Source organism: Pleuronectes platessa, chromosome 15 (genome assembly GCF_947347685.1).
Source record: "Pleuronectes platessa chromosome 15, fPlePla1.1, whole genome shotgun sequence".
Lineage (NCBI taxonomy): Eukaryota > Metazoa > Chordata > Actinopteri > Pleuronectiformes > Pleuronectidae > Pleuronectes > Pleuronectes platessa.
Genome location: NC_070640.1, coordinates 6118141 through 6136062, shown reverse-complemented (window position 1 = coordinate 6136062; position 17922 = coordinate 6118141). Strand labels below are relative to the sequence as shown.

The window sequence follows — 17922 nt, the reverse complement described above, 5'->3', positions numbered from 1 at the left end:
GAGCTTTTCAAGAAGTGCAAGTACTAAACTGAGGGAAAGCTAATACAAACAATATATATATATCTTATTTCCATGTGCCAGGACAGCCTCACACTTGGATTTAAACCAATTTTAGAAAACATTTGCTTATACTGGAGATATTTTAAATTAATATCCCAGAAATGATTTCTGATGGAAACCCCTGCCTCATTCATTGTAGTATTAATTTGTTTGAATAAGTCAGGCCGCTGATTATCAGCTACGGATTAAAGTCAAACAGTTATTGCTATCCTCTGTGTTGATTTCTTTAATGTTAAGAATGTTTCTCATAAGACCTTATCAGATTGCATTGTGAGACATCTGGGTCACCTAATTTTAGTGTAAACAAGAGGGTGAACTCTTGACTAATGACTAATTTTGCACTGAAACACAAACTTGATGTTACACATCTTAAACAATATGATATGGGAGCCACTTAGACAACCAGACCTGTGTGCTTTGCTGTGACTATAAAAGACTGGAACCTCAGATAAAGAAAGTTATTTTCTGACTTCCATAACTGAAGCATTCTCTATAGAATGTAATGTGCCACTTCTACTTCAGATCCATTGGATCATTGTTTGTTTATGTTGCTTAAAGAAGAGCATTCACTGCTTTAATGTAATCAGCATCTTATCTGCCAATATCATGGTGTAGAAGTGTAAGGAAATACCAATATGTTATGATCAATGTCATTTATTGTGCACAAACATTATATTAAGGCATCTGCTGGAAATGATATGATCAACAATTCTCATGCAAATAAGACTTTAAAAACTACACAAATAGTGTTTTGGAGAGGGGGGTTTCAGAGAGAGGGGGCAGCTCTGGAGAAAGGTCTGTCAATCCAGGTCTGCTGCTTGGTGTGATGGAGACATGAGGTTAGCATCAGGAGCGGAGGCTGCAGGAGGGACCGTGGAGCTGAGGCACACCTGTACTGCTTCTCTTGAGAGAACTGAAGGACACAAACAAACCATAGTGTTAAATTATGAAGATGGTTCCCTCTGATTTTTTTTAAACATAAACATAAACGTCAGACAGGCCACTAAAAACTAAAAATGCTGAAGCTAACAGCTACCACACAGCAAGCTAATGCCTTCCTAAGGCTGCCAGGGAGTAGCATGAGTAGCATTGTAGCAAGAGAGTGTAGCTAATCACAGCCCTCACAGTTCTTCATCAGTGGAGAAGTACCTCGCCATGTTTTCATCTTCAGAGGAGTCATCCAAAGACTGTGCTGCTGTTCCAGAATATGTCAGGCCCGCTGCAGCCTGCTGGGCTTGAACTCTGAGCACGCAGAGTAGGCCCTCACGTCCCCTCTCAGTAAATGCATCAGTACTGCCTGAGAATATATGATAAAAGACAAAAACGTCTCAATTGTGCGTTTGTGTGTATGTATACATACACACATACAAGGCTTTCTTTTCTACAGAAATATTTTTCCTGAGTTGATGACTCTGCTTATTGCCATCTAGAATGTGAAACCAAATATATTTTTTGGTGTACCCATACAAGATGTCCAATGTAACACCAATAAAATCCAATCTACTACACTACGGTTTTAATGCCTCTGCAATAGCGAGTCGCCGGAGGCATAACTGCATGTTTTCGGATTGTCTAACTTTGTATTTGTCTTAAAGTAAAAAGGTCAAGGCCACACTGACCTCATCTTATGGTTTCAGTTGTCAAGAGATACAGTGTCATTTATATGAGAGAAAATATGTAGAAATATGTAGACGGACACTGCACTGGTTAGCGGAGTCATACAACGCAGTGCGGTAATTCTAGTGTAGTTTTTTTGTAATAAATGGGTTATCTATTTTTAAAATCTACAAAAAGTTATCTATACATTTGGTCACAGAATGTTACACAAATAAATTGGCATTAAAGTTGGCATCTTGCTGTCTCACCAGTCTGACGATGCAGCTGAAGCGTCCATCAAGGGCTTTCTGCAGGTAATTTGGATTGTTTGTTTCTTTTGAAGAGGAGAATAACATGAATTCGTACCGATATCAGTTTACAATCAAACCTTTTTGTGTTGACCTTGTGTAAACAGAGTCAAAGGACATTGTACAACAATGACACACATTTTCCCACAGTACCTGTCGTTCACTACTGAACTTCTGACACCCATTACTGGACTGTGTCTTCCTGTAGAGTGGTGATGTTCTCAACGTTCTTTTCACAGTCTGTCAAAACAAAATTAGAGTTACAAATGTTAATGCCCCACAACCCATTGCAGATACGGTTGTATTTGCACACCACATCGGATCAAAACAAAACTGCAGTCTGTGAAACAAGCAGTTTTGGTAGATATAAGGGAAATGCTAATATTTCTACATGAAACATATTCAGTCCCTTAAGCAAAATAACAATGATGGCAGGCCGCAACCTCGATGCCTTCGTCTGCTTTGCTTACAGACTAGTTTGCGGAGTCTCGTGCTGCCGCCCACTGACCGATACATCATCGCTCTTTTCTGAAACTAATGAAGGCAAATTCACACATGTAGACAGAAATAAACAGTATAAATTAAAAGGTGTAAATATTGCTAACATTATGTTTGATGGGGGTCATCATTATACATAACAGAGGAAAACTTTGCACATGTATTCCTTAAATTTACTTGCCTTCCTGTGGAAAAAGTTGTTTTTTCCCAGTTAAAAAATCACAGCAGGGAAGCATGATTGATCAAAATTCTTTCAGTGTGATATTAACTTGTATTTCAGCAAGCGTACTTTGGGGATTTAATAAAAATGTATATTTGGCAAATTATATAAAATGTTTTTTCTGGTATATAACTTAAAAGTACCTATTTAATGGTAGGATCATTTCTCTCCCTCATCTTCCTCGTGGTACGTGGATGATGGTAGTGGGCTCAACCCGGCTACTCTTTCTCTCCAGGCTGCCCTTCCTGCTCTTCATCAAGCAAAACAAACTGTTTGGTCCAAGTTGTTGACGTTAATGAAACTACTGTAGCTTCACTTTGATCCTCCTTGATTAAAAAACAGAACATAGCAATTGTTTTATAAAATGAATCGCAACTCCATAACATGAATGCATTGTCATATTGCATACTATACATTAAACCAAATTGATCTGATATTGTGGAGTAATGGTAGACAAATACACTGTCGTGGCAATTTCTACAATCCCACCATTAGCAAGGAGGAAACGAGACACAATTCTCTTACAGTATTGTCACACATTTAATGCTCGAGCATGGTACATACAACAGAGTTGAGTTTGTCATATGCACCCAGATAGGAGACAGTGGTTGGTATTTATACATTTGGCTAACCCCACCCATTCGGGAGGGGGTTGTTAAACAGTTAATGACACAGGAGAAGCAGCACTTCAAACATCTTCAAGCTCCTCCTAGAGAGGAACAAACTTATTGATCAGCCTCTTTGATATAAAGGAAATAGGTGACGGGTATCCTGTCCCCTGCTCTCAGACCCCTGGAGTGTAACATCTGTCTCCAAGATCCCTTCTTATTGTCTACAACCACCACAAATCCCCCGTGCTGTAAGGTCTTTGTTAGGTGAGTTTGTGTAAGGAACATCAAAGTAGTTCCTTACATCAATCATAATGCCTGAATAGCTAATTACTATCACACTGTGTCCGGACTAATTAGATTACTGTGACTGGAGTAATCAAACCAACACTCACTCAGTTCTACAGGAAACAGCAACATCAAAGTTACATTTGTTAGAGATTCAATGATGATCAATCCAAGTATACATAAACATGATTATATTATGGTCACATGTTACATTTCCCTTACAATCCGTCATTTTGATCATTATGGATCAATAACACTTTATAAGGTGGGGGAAATCCCACTCTGTCCGAAGTTGACGATTGAGGGTACTTCAGTTGTGTGATATATTATCAACGTCATCATATGGTGGAATCCAGTCTGAGATAGGCTAGAGGTCAATTTGCATAGCGGTAACAATGGCCTATGTGCATTGTTTGCGTATCAGACCAATCTTACAAGTGATAACAGAAATAGCAATCAAAAACATGAACAAACGACTGTGGGATTCTCTTGGTAAGCAGCTGTAACACTGGTCCCCACAGACTAAATACACCTTCTCTGGCAGTGCAGACTGTCTGTTAAAAGAAACAGTTTTTGTTTGATTTAAATAAGCATTTGCTGTAATTATTTGGCTTGGATCCTGTACACAGAAGAAACATTTGACATAGGATGCACTGGCAGATGATGCCAAGCGACTGAGCAGTTGCGGGCTGAGGATTTAGATGAAAATATAGGCTTTGAACAATAATTCAGATTTAAATTCTAAGAACATTACTTGGGTTTGAGTTTTCCACGGTGCTATCCACATTCCTGCCATGACGCAAAAAGTATATTCTGGATTACTTACTGGCCAGCATTCTGTGTCATTGAAGCTAGCAGGCAGAGCTAGGAATTCTACATGTGGTTGGAGCATTGCATGCACAATGATCTTGAATTTGGATATTTTCTACAGTCAGTTTTGAACTCACTTGGTCTGTGCGCTCTGTTAAATAATTATAAGATAAAATAAATGATGTCCATTTTACTGTCGGGTTGGTTTATGATGAGTTGGTACTGATCTTTCTTCTCTTTTTTTTTTTTTTTTTTTTTTTTTAGTTCCTTCTGTCTCTTTCTCGCCGTTTCTTCCTTTATCTGCAACAGCTGTTGGTTGTTGGTATGGTTTTACACCTCAGTGAGAGCTGTCGTCTTTCTTCTGCTTTGTTCCTCGTCTGTGAGGGAAGCGACACTTTCTCCCTGGGCCTCCGTCTCAAGTGGCGGACTTATATCAGCACCCAGTCTCCTGGTTTCCAATTATGCAACTGGCTCTCTGCTGGTTGCGGGATTGCTGCATTTACCTGTGTGTATAAGGCTCAACATTTTGGTTATGTCCACACAGTACATACCTGTTCGGGCCCTTCCCCTCCCTCTCATGGTCAGTAAACACTACCGGTAGTGCTTTGATCCATGAGAGTTCTGTGTCATCACAGCACTTGACCATTTGTTTTTAATTGTTCCAATGTTCTCTTTCAACTGCTCCACCCCTTGTTTGTAGGGTAAATGTTTTCTCGCACTAACACCGTTGCGACTGCAGAGGCATCTGCTTTACCTGTAGGGAAAATATGTCAACAGCCACATGACAATGCTCCTTTCCTTCACATGGTGTTAGTTCAATGAAATCCATTTGCAAGCGATCAATCGGTTGGCCAGGGGGTTGTACGTCCTGGCCTCCTGTAGTGTTGCCTGTCAGAAAATGTAAACATTTTGAAATAAAACGTAAAAGAGTAGTTTTGGAAACCAGACAATTTTCAATAAAACAGAAACAAACAAAACAACAAATAAACATTTAAACACACATGGACGGCCGTCCTTAGATTGACATACATTGTTAAAACATTTACATTCTGCTTTCTCTATGTTGTTAGCATGGCTCTGTGCTTCTGCTAAATCTGTGAGAGAAAGGAAAAAGGAATATCAATGACAGTATGTTGGTTAGTTGCCGCTTCCTCTGCTGCTGTATCTGCTTGAGCATTACCTGTTGAAAAAACAGAATCACCTTTAGTGTGAGCTTCACACTTTACAGAGTAAAATGGCTGTTAATAGAATTAGGTTGCTGCTCTAGCAGAATGGACGATCCAGAATATGGCATTAACAATGTGACCTCTTGATATCATTCTGCTCTTAGACAGAGAGGCTGACCCTATGCCAAGCTATCTAATTTCTTTGAGGAGAAATACGCCACTGGTCGTTTGCACTAAACTGTTGTCATGAAACCCCGTTTCTCATTTACAGTCTGTGTAAATGATCTGTTTTGATCTGGTGGTCCCAGTGTAGGTGTCGAAGTCAGTCTGTTGTAGTTAGGTAAATGCTGTGTCAGCGTCTGTCATCCACGTCAGGTTGTCGGTTGGTGTCAGTCCTTGGCCATGCATAACATACAGGAGTGGAGCCTCCAGGGATGCATAATCACAGATCCACTGTTTACAGTAGTCCGTCATCCCTAAAAAAATTACATTAATTGTTTTTTAGAACGCGGTGTTAGAATCTTTAGGATGGCTTCCACTCGTTTGAGCTCAATGTTTTTACCGCTACTAGAAATTTTGTGTCCTAGGAAAGTTACACTTTTCTGGACAAATTGCAGCTTAGCCAGGCTGGCCTCGTGGCCCTGGTCTGCAAGATATTTTAGCATGCTACTGTGTCGACTTTAAAGGCCTGTGTTGTTGGTGAACAAATCATCGAATCATCAACATTTATATCAGCGCGCTTACCGCTGGTAATGCCAAGTCCTCCAGACTCACTTGCTTACCGCTGGTAATGCCAAGTCCTCCAGACTCACTTGCTTACCGCTGGTAATGCCAAGTCCTCCAGACTCACTTGCATAACCCGTGACCTGACTGTGCGGGATTCCACAAAACCTTTGGACATACGTCTGAACGTATATGATTTATCCGGAATTGTGAAAGCAAACCAATACTGAGAGTGTGGATGAACTGGGACACTGAAAAATGTATTAGCAAAATAAACAATTCAAAATAAACAAAAACTACATGCTTTCTGGTGGAACCAGAGAATCTTTTATATTATCCTCTCTTTTTTGTTTTATTTTAATTTATTTAATAGGCATTCTTACTGGTGAGTGTGCACATGGAATGAGGACTCCGGTTTTCTACCAGTTTTAAAATTCTGGTGTTATACCTGCTGCTGCTTCTGGATTGAGTGGATGTGCGCTCGAACATTAACGTTATGTGCTCTTTGGTGTCACATTGAGATGTTCAGTTTAAAATAATCCCAGATCATACTTATCATTAGTCCATACATTTTGTTGCACTTTTTGTAACTCTGAAGAGTCAATTGTTAAACTGCAAACCTTTTGTTTAAATTTAGCGGTTTGTTCTAAATACACATTTTTGTTTTCCCCCATAAAAATGCTCTGAAAATGGGCATCTGTGTGTTTGCATTGAGGAAGAATATTGAATTCCTTCTCCCCTATCCTCCCATTTACAATCTTGTGAACACTCAGTGACCATGTGTGTCAAATTTTCCCACTGCACATCATTTGCTTTAGCTAGAAATATATCTGGTGATGGGTTAAGTATATTAAAGATTTGCCTATTGTGGGGTCAACACAACAGTCAATGCTTACAATCTATTATCATAATACACCAAATCACTACTAATACAATTGCTTTCTTTAATCTTCCTGGAACCAGTTTTTTTTTAATGTCTGTTCCTTCACTAACTGTTGCTGTGCAATGTAAGTCAGATACTTGCATGACGCAGTGTGTGTGTGTGTGTGTGCTATTTCAAGCAGATCTGAGGTTATATACCTTGGCCCAGTGGGTAACAGGTCCCATTGGTGTAGGTACAGTGGCTAACCATGATCTGGTTGTACATATTCACTATGGATATCTCATGTTCTGGTGACTTAAACCCCTTCCTGTTTACAATGCAAAAATCAAGCCTAAGACCACATTTGGTGTCCTCCTAACAAATTTTCAAGTCAACATGTATTTTATATCCCCATCTGTTTTGGTAACAGACCGTGGTGTGGTATATGATTATTTAATTATGGTGCCTGATGCCCCAACAGTGAAAATATATATACCAACCAATTTTGGAAGATAATGTTGTTTTGCGGCCCCAGAATCAACCAGAAATTAGATATTTTGCCTGCTACCTGTAGAGATATTTCAGGTAAAACTTCAGATCCACTTGCTTTTTGCCATGTTAAACAATTCTTTGTAATGTTTGTACGTGTGGTGTTGGGGGTGCGTTCACCTGAATCTGGAGTCTCCTCCGCCTCTGCCTCAACCCATGCCTCATCCTCTGTGCAGTCTCTGGGATACGTGAAAAATAAGTCCAGTGGATCCCCTTTTCACCCTTGTCGTGTTACAGTCTCTCGCACAGTGGTCTGGGTCTTCTGGTGGCAACATTCAGCGGTTATCTTTGAAGACTTTAATCAATCTGACCACCTTTTCAGCAGGTTGTTCTCATAGAGTCTCTTCACATGTCCGCAAAACTGCATCTGTTCTCCAGTCATAGCGCATGTTTGTCTCTGGCCAGTCCCTTTATACTTGGCCCCTTGCCATTTCAGTTTCATGCTGTGGAGCAAGAGACTTCTGGTTTCTCTCAAAGTCTGCTTTTACTGTTATACAATTTGGGACAGTACTTCGAAAATTGCAGGCCCTCCTTGTGACGCTATGTCTGACAGTTCACTGGAGATTCAGCGCATCTCCTCTGGTGTCCAGGCTCTGTAGACATAAATCACTGCATCTGCGTCTGCTCTTGTTCTTGTTGAGATGGGACTGAGTCTGTCTGACCCAAGACTGTCTTGTGCCGCGATGGTTGCAGCAGCCTCACCCTGATTCTGGTGACATGGAGTTGGAGCGAATGCTGCGTCTGATGTGGTGTGTCCTGTTGAGGCAGACTGTCCTTGGAGGTCTCGGTATGAGATAGCAGGCAGGGAGGAGATCCAGTTCTTTCTGTGAATGTGAGAGCTGAGGACATTGATTAGTTTCCCTTCCCCCCCTCTTGCACCCCTGCTCACTACTTATCTGTTACATTTAACAATTCTGAATCACACATTATCAATGCTATCTAATTTATTTAGTTTTACCCTTCATTTGGTCATATTTTCCCAATTCAACTTGTAGCGCCTATTTTTGAATTATACGAAAACTACCGTTCTCAGAAAATGCAAACTTTTCTATCCACACCAGAAGCTGTTTACAGGAGTCATCACCATGTTTCTCACACATAATTTTTGCACATCCCATTAGATCACACACTTCAGTAAAAGGTTTGCTATTAAGTTTCCCCATTTAAATTAAATTCGCAGTCACTCACTTACCAGCACATAGATGACATTAATTGATATTATTCTTATTAATTCCTTTATCAATGGGTCATCACCCCTAAGTAATGTCACTCTACCTCACGCGTCACCCCGTGCTCTTCAATACTGTATCCTCCTTCAAAGAAAAATTTCAGATGCCGTATCGAACAATCTTTATTCCATAATCTCACAAGCAGCCTCTTCTCACCCTGGGAGTCGATTACGACTTGCCCTTCAGGAGAGGTAGACTTCGGGTCTTGGGCAATAATAATTAATAAAAAGAAAATCCCCTCACCGACTGCGCGCAGATTTAAACTTGGTCTTGAGAATGGTTTGAAGCGTGAATGAGTTAGGCATCCCGGACGAGCCCCCAAATTGTCGTGGCAATTTCTACAATCCCACCATTAGCAAGGAGGAAACGAGACACAATTCTCTTACAGTATTGTCACACATTTAATGCTCGAGCATGGTACATACAACAGAGTTGAGTTTGTCATATGCACCCAGATAGGAGACAGTGGTTAGTATTTATACATTTGGCTAACCCCACCCATTCGGGAGGGGGTTGTTAAACAGTTAATGACACAGGAGAAGCAGCACTTCAAACATCTTCAAGCTCCTCCTAGAGAGGAACAAACTTATTGATCAGCCTCTTTGATATAAAGGAAATAGGTGACGGGTATCCTGTCCCCTGCTCTCAGACCCCTGGAGTGTAACATCTGTCTCCAAGATCCCTTCTTATTGTCTACAACCACCACAAATCCCCCGTGCTGTAAGGTCTTTGTTAGGTGAGTTTGTGTAAGGAACATCAAAGTAGTTCCTTACATCAATCATAATGCCTGAATAGCTAATTACTATCACACTGTGTCCGGACTAATTAGATTACTGTGACTGGAGTAATCAAACCAATAGGGATGAGCGAGTACAGCATTATCTGTATCTGTATCTGTATCTGTTAACCATATCAATTATCTGTATCCGTATCCGTACTCGGAGTGGGCGGGGCCTAACCCGGAAGTGGGTGTGATTTAACCCGGACGTGGGCTGTCTTGAAATGGGCGGGGCTTTAACCAGTATGTTATTTTAAGCATGCAATTGATATGGGTTGATCAGAAATTGTTATATTTATTGCTGATTAGAAAACTATTACAGGACAGCATCAGCATTGAGCTTCAGATCAATGATTTTGATCACAATAGCAAACAAACTATTTACAGAACAAGTTTTGTAACAATGAATACAACACATGCTGTTGCAATTATGAAGTGAAATGTAATAACAAGTGCTTTCATACTCAACATAACTTTCTTTTTTAACTTTGAATTTTTTTTAATTTATTTCCACACCAGGTGTGTGTGTGTGTATGTGTGTGTGTGTGTGTGTGTGTGTGTGTAAGTGAGTAAGAGAGAGACAGAGAGAGAGAGGGGGAGTGTGTGTGTGTGTGTAGCTTAATTTGTAATATTTTTTATACCACTACTACCTAGAACTTGTCAGACACTCAGTGCGTGAACTAAAATAAAACTGGTTAGAGCCAACTGACGGTTTAAAAAAAGTTTAAACCGTTAAAGTAAAAAAAAAAAAAACTGTTTAAAAAAAAAAAAAAAAAAAATCTCCGACAGGCAGAGACGCAACGCGAGTCGCTTTCTACCAGCACCACGTCTGAACGAACCCACGTTTAACAGAACTCTACTGGTTAATAAGTAAGTACAAACTGAAATAAAAACAAACTTCAAGCTGAAGAAACCCTAAACGTTAACGGAAAAGACCCGCGAACCTGAGTGACTGAGAGACAGAGAGCTGTTCTGTGAGTGAGTGAGCAGAGCGGTGTGTGAAGGGGAGGAGCGCTGTGACGCTGTGTGAGGATTTTCATTCAGTCCGAGCACAGATATTGACTCGTATTACTCGTATAATACTCGTGCTCGGCAAAAGTGCTTTATCCGTACCGGATACTCGTTTCAGCCGAGTATCCGGCTCATCTCTACAAACCAACACTCACTCAGTTCTACAGGAAACAGCAACATCAAAGTTACATTTGTTAGAGATTCAATGATGATCAATCCAAGTATACATAAACATGATTATATTATGGTCACATGTTACATTTCCCTTACAACACTCCTTATTAATCTAAAGCATTCATAAATCAAATTCATGTTTATATTTATATTGTAGCGTCCCTCAATGATGAGCTAAGCGTCTTGAACTGGTTTCAACTACCATGTATTCACCTCCCAGGTAGCACAGGCTACCGTGGGCTGAAGCATGTGGCTAACAATGGCGTATTAGCTGATGAACAGCGTCCATAGTGTGGATTGACGGACTCTCTCCGCACTCGGACTGTAAACCTAGATCGTAACGATCTTTAAAAACAATAAACTACTTACCTGACAGAAGGAAGATGACATCGTGGTCTTCCAAGCGCTCCGTGTTTATAACGCAGCCCCGAGTTAAAGGGCTGGTTGTTTACAAATAGGGTTTTTACGACAGCCACACGTCATGTCCGCTCGCGCACTCGGTCCGGTCCGCTCGCGCACTCGGTCCGGTCGCGCACTCGGGCCGCTCGGCTCGCGCACTCGGGCCGGCCTCGGTATGAACAGACTCGCAGGTTCCTTCTCATTAGAGATGTAATCTAGCCTCAAATATTACTATTATATAACATGAATAACATTCACGATCACTGAAGGACACCACGCAGGGACTGTGATTTAAACACCAAGCTGCGCCGTGGTGGCATGGCAACCATCATAGCAACGATAAAAACATGCGTGATAACTATTAAAATATTTATCATAAGCACGAACTGGCTGAAGACTGTGGAAGCAAAGAGCACATTTCTCGCTAGAAATGGTGTCAGAATGTATTTTTATGCCCAAACTAAGTTACAAAATTATATTTTTATCTGAAAAAACAAGGAATCTCCGCCATGTTTTCCTCTCCGCAGACGGGAGCTTGAGAGTCACGTGACGTGAGAACACGCCAATGCAAAACAATGGGAGGACTAAATGTTACCATCTCACAATCTGAGAGGCCAGATTGTGAGATGGTAACGTCGTTCCAAGTGGACCAACGCTGCCATTGAACGTTTTCTGATGAGACTGGGTTGTCATTTATACCTGTTTCCTCTTGACTGTGTAAATTGTGCCTTTAGGGTTTATTGCAGGGCTCTTCAAAGTTTTTCAGGCCAAGGCCCCAAACTGGTGGAGAGATGGAGCAGGGACCCCCTACTATATGTATTGTATAAAATTGTGTTCTATATTAAACTGGGCCTAGTGCCATATATAAACATAGCTACCCTGTTATTGTGCATTCAATACTAAGCTATTCAAATATAAAACAGGTTCATATGTTCATGTTGTTAATTTAAACATGTGCTAGGTACAGGATGGCCATGCCACTGCCATTTGTAAACATACATCTTGCATACAACACTGAGCTATTAAAGTTATTCACAGATTCATGTTTTTATTTTAAACATACATGTAGAAGAGACAGTGAATCCTCAAGCCATCTGTGGATGGCACACATACTCCCACATAAGTGAAATGTCGGACCCTGATGGGTAGCACACAACTTATCTAACCTTGGACGGATGGAGGTTGTGAGGCAGAGTGTCAAACTAGCCTCTCAATAGGTTGGATGCATGTTAATGTGTATTTAAAGACATTTTAATTTGTGGAGGGAAAAAATTTGGTTAGAAGATAATCCAAAATTATAAAAAATCTAAAAAAAATATTAATCAACCACACATTTTGCGACCCCCCTGCAGTACCGCTGCGAACCCCCTAGGGGTCGTGGACCCCCAGTTGAAGACCTCTGGTTTATTATATATCTGTGATTATCTATATAGAAAACAAATTAATTAAACACAGCAAACAAACCAAACAGTCACATATTAAAACACAGTGAAAATACTTAAAAATAGATGCTCCAATTACCTTAATGTATTATAATATAAAATAAATAAATAATATACTATAATAAATGCAGTATAAGCATTGTATTGGATAAGGTTCTTCCTGATTGCATACAGCAGACTCCAGGGACCAGACGCTGACCATCTATGATATAAACAGAGGATCAGTGAATAAAGCTTGTTGGAGCTCCTTCATCAGAGCAGAGTGAGACAAGCTCACCTCCATCCTCCACACAACAGAACCTGCTGCACTCTCCTTCACCTCACTCCATCTCTCACTATGGAGTTTTTCAACTCGGCTCTCGGGAAGAACATCACCTTTGTGCGTCCTGCGTATTTCATGATAAGCGGATTTATCGGAATACCTCATGTCAAGTATTATTACATCTTTCTGTGTTTTCTGTATATCTTTTCCGTGCTGGCAAACACTGCAGTCATGGCCGTAATATGTTTGGATCCCAATCTGAGAACTCCAAAGTATATCATAGTTTTTAACCTGGCCTTTACAGACCTGTTTGGTAACTCTGCTCTGGTGCCGAAGGTCCTGGACGTCTTCCTGTTCAACCATCATCTCATCCCCTACAACGACTGCCTGACCTTCCTGTTCTTCTGCTACACCTGTCTCTCCATGCAGTCCCTCAACCTGGTGGCTCTCGCCTACGACAGACTCATAGCGATCGGTTACCCGTTGCAATACCATGTGAAGATCACTCACAGGTCCATGTTTTGTGTTATCGCCTCTTTTTGGCTCTCTATCGTCACTGTGGTACTGATCGCAGCCGGCCTTCTCACCAGACTCTCCTTCTGTCAGTCCGTAGTGATCAGGAGTTATTTCTGTGACCACGGTCAGCTGTATCGTCTGGCCTGCAATGACACCACACCCAGTTTTATCATGGCCAAACTGTTACCAGCTCTCATCCTCTGGTTCCCTCTGGTATTCATCGTGTGCACGTACCTGTACATCAGCTATGCTTTGAGCAAAGTGACCACGGTTCAGGGGCGGCTGAAGGCCTTAAAAACCTGCACAGCTCATCTGTCACTCGTGGCCATCTACTTCATCCCGATATTAGTCACATTTATGTTTGCGAAGAATATTCATCCCAACGCCAGGATCATTAACTTGTCTCTGACCTCTGTCTTTCCTCCCACGTTGAACCCGATTATTTATGTTCTGCAGACGCAAGAAATCAAAGAATCTGTGAGAAAACTATTAAAGATCAGAAAGAAATCTGGGATTAAAGTAAAGAAAGTTATTATCAGGTAAATACTTCTGATCTGTTAAGGACATTACGTCTATTACAGTAGAGTCAATGAGTGAGTGAATACATATGTTACAATACCACAAATGTTTTGATATTAAATTATAATAATTATTACATTTAATCCTCAAATCAAGTAACGTTTTTAAAAGAAGTGTGAAATAAGATATCTCATTTAAAGACGGAAGTTCTTTGCTAATTGTGTTTATTTATACTCGTGTACTGTGTGATAACTGCAAGTTGATTCTACAAACATGTAACTTTATTTCTTATTTTCATTTTATTGTTTTAATGTTGTTCCTTTATTGTTTCATTCTAGTTCTTTCATCGGTTTTGTCTTATTGTAATTGCTAAGTATGATCTTTTTTTCTTTTCTCAACTCTGCACTTATATTTGATTCTGTGACGCACCTTGTAACTTTGGTTTTGTTAAAAGTGCTGTAGAAATAAAGTTTATTATTGTTATCATCAGTTTCCTGTTTATATGTACATATATATATATATATATATATATATATATATATATATATATGTACATATCAGAGTATTTGCAATTTTCACATATTTCATGCGTGATGAAAACTCATCTTGAGATTTGAAATAATGAAATTCTCAGACTGGAGTTGCTTTGAGTTTTTATAATAATAAGCTCTGCAGAGGTCATACAACAAGCACGGGGGCTCAAAATGGAAGAACTGGCCGCAAGTTCAAAAAAGCCAGAACGATTACAAAGAGGTGCTTCATAAAACGTAATAAGAAAAGAGATATGAAATCCTCCTCTGTGTCCGTCCGCTGTAGCAAACTCCCAGTGTGCCAAGGTCACAGCAGTGAGACACCTGGTCAGGTGGTTTCCACAACCTTAGACACTGATCAGTGGATTTGTCCTCCACACATGCAATACTTAAGATGGCAAAAGAAGATGATTTTCATATTTGTATTTTTTTAAATCAATGATTAAAGAAGAAAAATAATTTCTGACCAAACTTTTGGCTTCTTCGTGATTATTGATTCCTCATAGAGTAAAACAGAACGAGAGCTTTTCTGTCTTCCTGTGTTTTTCTCTTCTGCTTCACTTCACTCTCTCCTGAAACACAAGTTCATATTAAACCTCTGCTGCCGTTCAAGGACAACTAGTCTCTGGAACTAGAGTAGCTTCTTCTGTAATGACTGAACCAAAGGGAGTTACAAAAATTTGAAATGTTCCACTGGCTAATGAATTTTAATGAATTTACATAAAAAGAAAGAAAGATAGACAGACAGACAGACAGACAGACAGACAGACAGACAGATAGATAGATAGATAGATAGATAGACAGACAGACAGACAGACGGACAGACTGATAGACAGACAGATAGATAGATAGATAGATAGATAGATAGATAGATAGTAGTAGATTTTATTTGGACATGGACATGACAATGTCATTGGACGAACCAGATGCATTGTTTACAGTGTATTAGCATAAATGCTAGTTTACAACACCTGTCCACAGGAGGCTTTTTGAAAACAACAAAAGAAACTGAACAAGACAGAAACAAGATCAAATACTGATAAAAAACTGATAGTGATAATTAAAAAGAGTAAAAATGCAGTATACAGTAGAGTACAGAGCAGCAATATAATGAGTTGAATATATATATATAGGCTACGTAGAGAACAAAGGCAGCATGATCAAACAATAACCAGTTGTAAATTATTTGTGTGAGCACTGTTGATTTGATTTGAGCCGTTGTTTTAGTTCTCTGTTAAAAGTGTTGCTGTTAGTCTCTAGTTTTAGACTAGTGGGCAAGAGGTTCCATAGTTTTGCCCCCTTTGCAGAGAAGACAGACTGACCGAAAGATGTCCTGTGCATGGGAACAAGACAATCACCATTGATGGAGGCTTGTGTATTTGCCCGACGAGAGCTCTGACGTCTGATGGCCAATTCAGACAACAGTGGTGACACATGGTTATTTACACACTTGAAAAACAATTGAAGATGACTAAAATTAATAAAGTTATCAAAGGTGAAAAGGTTTTGTTTTTTTAGAATGCCGCAGTGATGCCATCTCATGGGTTTCCGGTCCATGACTTTTATTGTCTGTTTGTATATTGAGAAGATAGGTTTTAATGCAGTAGAAGAAGCTTGTGACCATGATGTGATACAGTATAGACAGACAACCAGACAGACAACCAGACAGACGGACAGACAGACAGACAGACAGACAGACAGACGGACAGACAGACAGACAGACAGACAGACAGACAGACAACCAGACAGACGGACAGACAGACAGACAGACAGACAGACAGACGGACAGACAGACAGACAGACAGACAACCAGACAGACGGACAGACAACCAGACAGACGGACAGACAGACAGACAGACAGACAGACGGACAGACAGACAGACAGACAGACAGACAGACAGACAGATTGATAGATAGATTGATAGATAGATAGTTCTAACAGCCGCCACCTCTCCACTGCAAGACCTTGTCTGATGATGAGGGGGGAACATGTAATAGACTCAGGGGATCAGACATTGAACTAATGTGATGGAGAAGAGGAAGAGTATGACCGGTTCTTCAGTTTCCACCTCTGTGAAACCATATAAAAGCTTCTGTCATTAGAGCGCCGGGGAGAAGGAGAAGAGGAGAAGAGAGGAGGAGAAGAAGAGAGGAGGAGAGGAGCTCACCTCCATCTCTATGCAGACACTTCTCCACATCCCTCGCTGCTCTCACACAGTTTTTAATATGAACCTATTCAACTCAGCTCCGGGGAAAAACATCACCTTCGTCCACCCGGCGTATTTCATAATCGGTGGGTTCTCCGGCATCCCAAATATAAAACATTACTACGTCTTTCTGTTTTTTGTGTACATCGTTTCAGTGCTGGGGAACACCGCCGTCATGGCCGTAATATGCCTGGATCACAATCTGAGAACTCCGAAGCACATCGCGGTGTTCAACCTGGCCTTCGTGGACCTGTTCGGTAACTCTGCTCTGGTGCCCAAGGTCCTGGACGTCTTCCTGTTCAACCATCACCTCATCCCCTATAACGAGTGCCTGACCTTCATGTTCTTCTGCTACACCTGTCTCTCCATGCAGTCCTTCAACCTGGTGGCCCTCTCCTACGACAGACTCATCGCGATCATATATCCGCTGCAGTACCATGTGAAAGTGACCCACAGGTTCATGTTGTGTTTGATCGCCTCTTTCTGGGCCTTTGTCATCGTCGCTGTGCTCATATCCGTCGGCCTCATCACGAGACTCTCCTTCTGTGAGTCTGTGGTGGTTAACAGTTATTTCTGTGACCACGGGCAGATCTACCGGCTGTCGTGCAACGACCATTACCCCAATTATGTGCTCAGTTGTTTGTACCCGGCTCTTATTTTCTGGCTGCCGCTCGTTTTCATCTTGATGGGTTACATGTACATCGGCTGCACTTTGGCTAAAGTGGCAACCGCTCATCAAGGTCTCAAGGCCTTTAAGACGTGCATCGGTCATCTGTCGCTGGTGGCAGTTTACTTCATCCCTCTGTTGATCACATTCACCCTGATGGAGAATATCCATCCAAATGCCAGGATCATAAACCTGTCCCTGACCTCCGTCTTCCCCCCCATGTTGAACCCCATCGTTTACGTTCTGCAGACGCAGGAAATCAAAGAATCTTTGAAGAAGTTGTTTAACATCAGAGGGAAATTCAAAAGAATAACAGCAATGTGAGCATTTAGTCCTGGTTTATATTATATAGTGTCTCTTAGTCCTTTGTTTGTTGTATATGGAATATTTGAAAATTATTCACCTGATCATAAGAAATCTATACAAGAAGTTGATATTTTATGTATGTCTGTGATTTCAAAGTAAAGCTGCTGTTAATGCTGTCATAGGAATATTTAAAT

The 17922-nt window shown here is 40.7% G+C and overlaps 2 protein-coding genes and 2 long non-coding RNA genes across 4 annotated transcripts; 2 read left to right on the top strand and 2 right to left on the bottom strand.

Annotated features, from left to right (window-relative positions):
- Positions 1-835: 835 nt before the first annotated feature.
- LOC128457643 (uncharacterized) lies at positions 836-11347 on the bottom strand. Its single transcript, XR_008341950.1, has 4 exons — positions 11250-11347; positions 2826-3008; positions 1210-2204; positions 836-973 (listed from the first exon to the last, which is right to left on the bottom strand). It is a non-coding gene; the product is annotated as an uncharacterized LOC128457643 (long non-coding RNA).
- Positions 4674-6385, bottom strand: LOC128457644 (uncharacterized). The gene is made up of 2 exons (XR_008341951.1): positions 5143-6385; positions 4674-4891 (listed from the first exon to the last, which is right to left on the bottom strand). It is a non-coding gene; the product is annotated as an uncharacterized LOC128457644 (long non-coding RNA).
- A 1711-nt stretch (positions 11348-13058) lies between the features above and the next one.
- Positions 13059-14042, top strand: LOC128457288 (olfactory receptor 1-like). The gene has a single exon (XM_053441923.1). The coding sequence runs from the start codon at positions 13059-13061 to the stop codon at positions 14040-14042; it is 984 nt and encodes a 327-aa protein (XP_053297898.1).
- Positions 14043-16774: 2732 nt separating this feature from the next.
- Positions 16775-17746, top strand: LOC128457390 (olfactory receptor 1F1-like). Its single transcript, XM_053442057.1, has one exon. It carries the CDS (start codon positions 16775-16777, stop codon positions 17744-17746), a length of 972 nt encoding a protein of 323 aa, XP_053298032.1.
- Positions 17747-17922: the final 176 nt, after the last annotated feature.

What these genes read in the sequence shown, in the direction of transcription:
- LOC128457390 (XM_053442057.1), top strand. Translation starts at nt 16,775, where the DNA reads ATGAACCTATTCAACTCAGCTCCGGGGAAAAACATCACCTTCGTCCAC.
- LOC128457288 (XM_053441923.1), top strand. Translation starts at nt 13,059, where the DNA reads ATGGAGTTTTTCAACTCGGCTCTCGGGAAGAACATCACCTTTGTGCGT.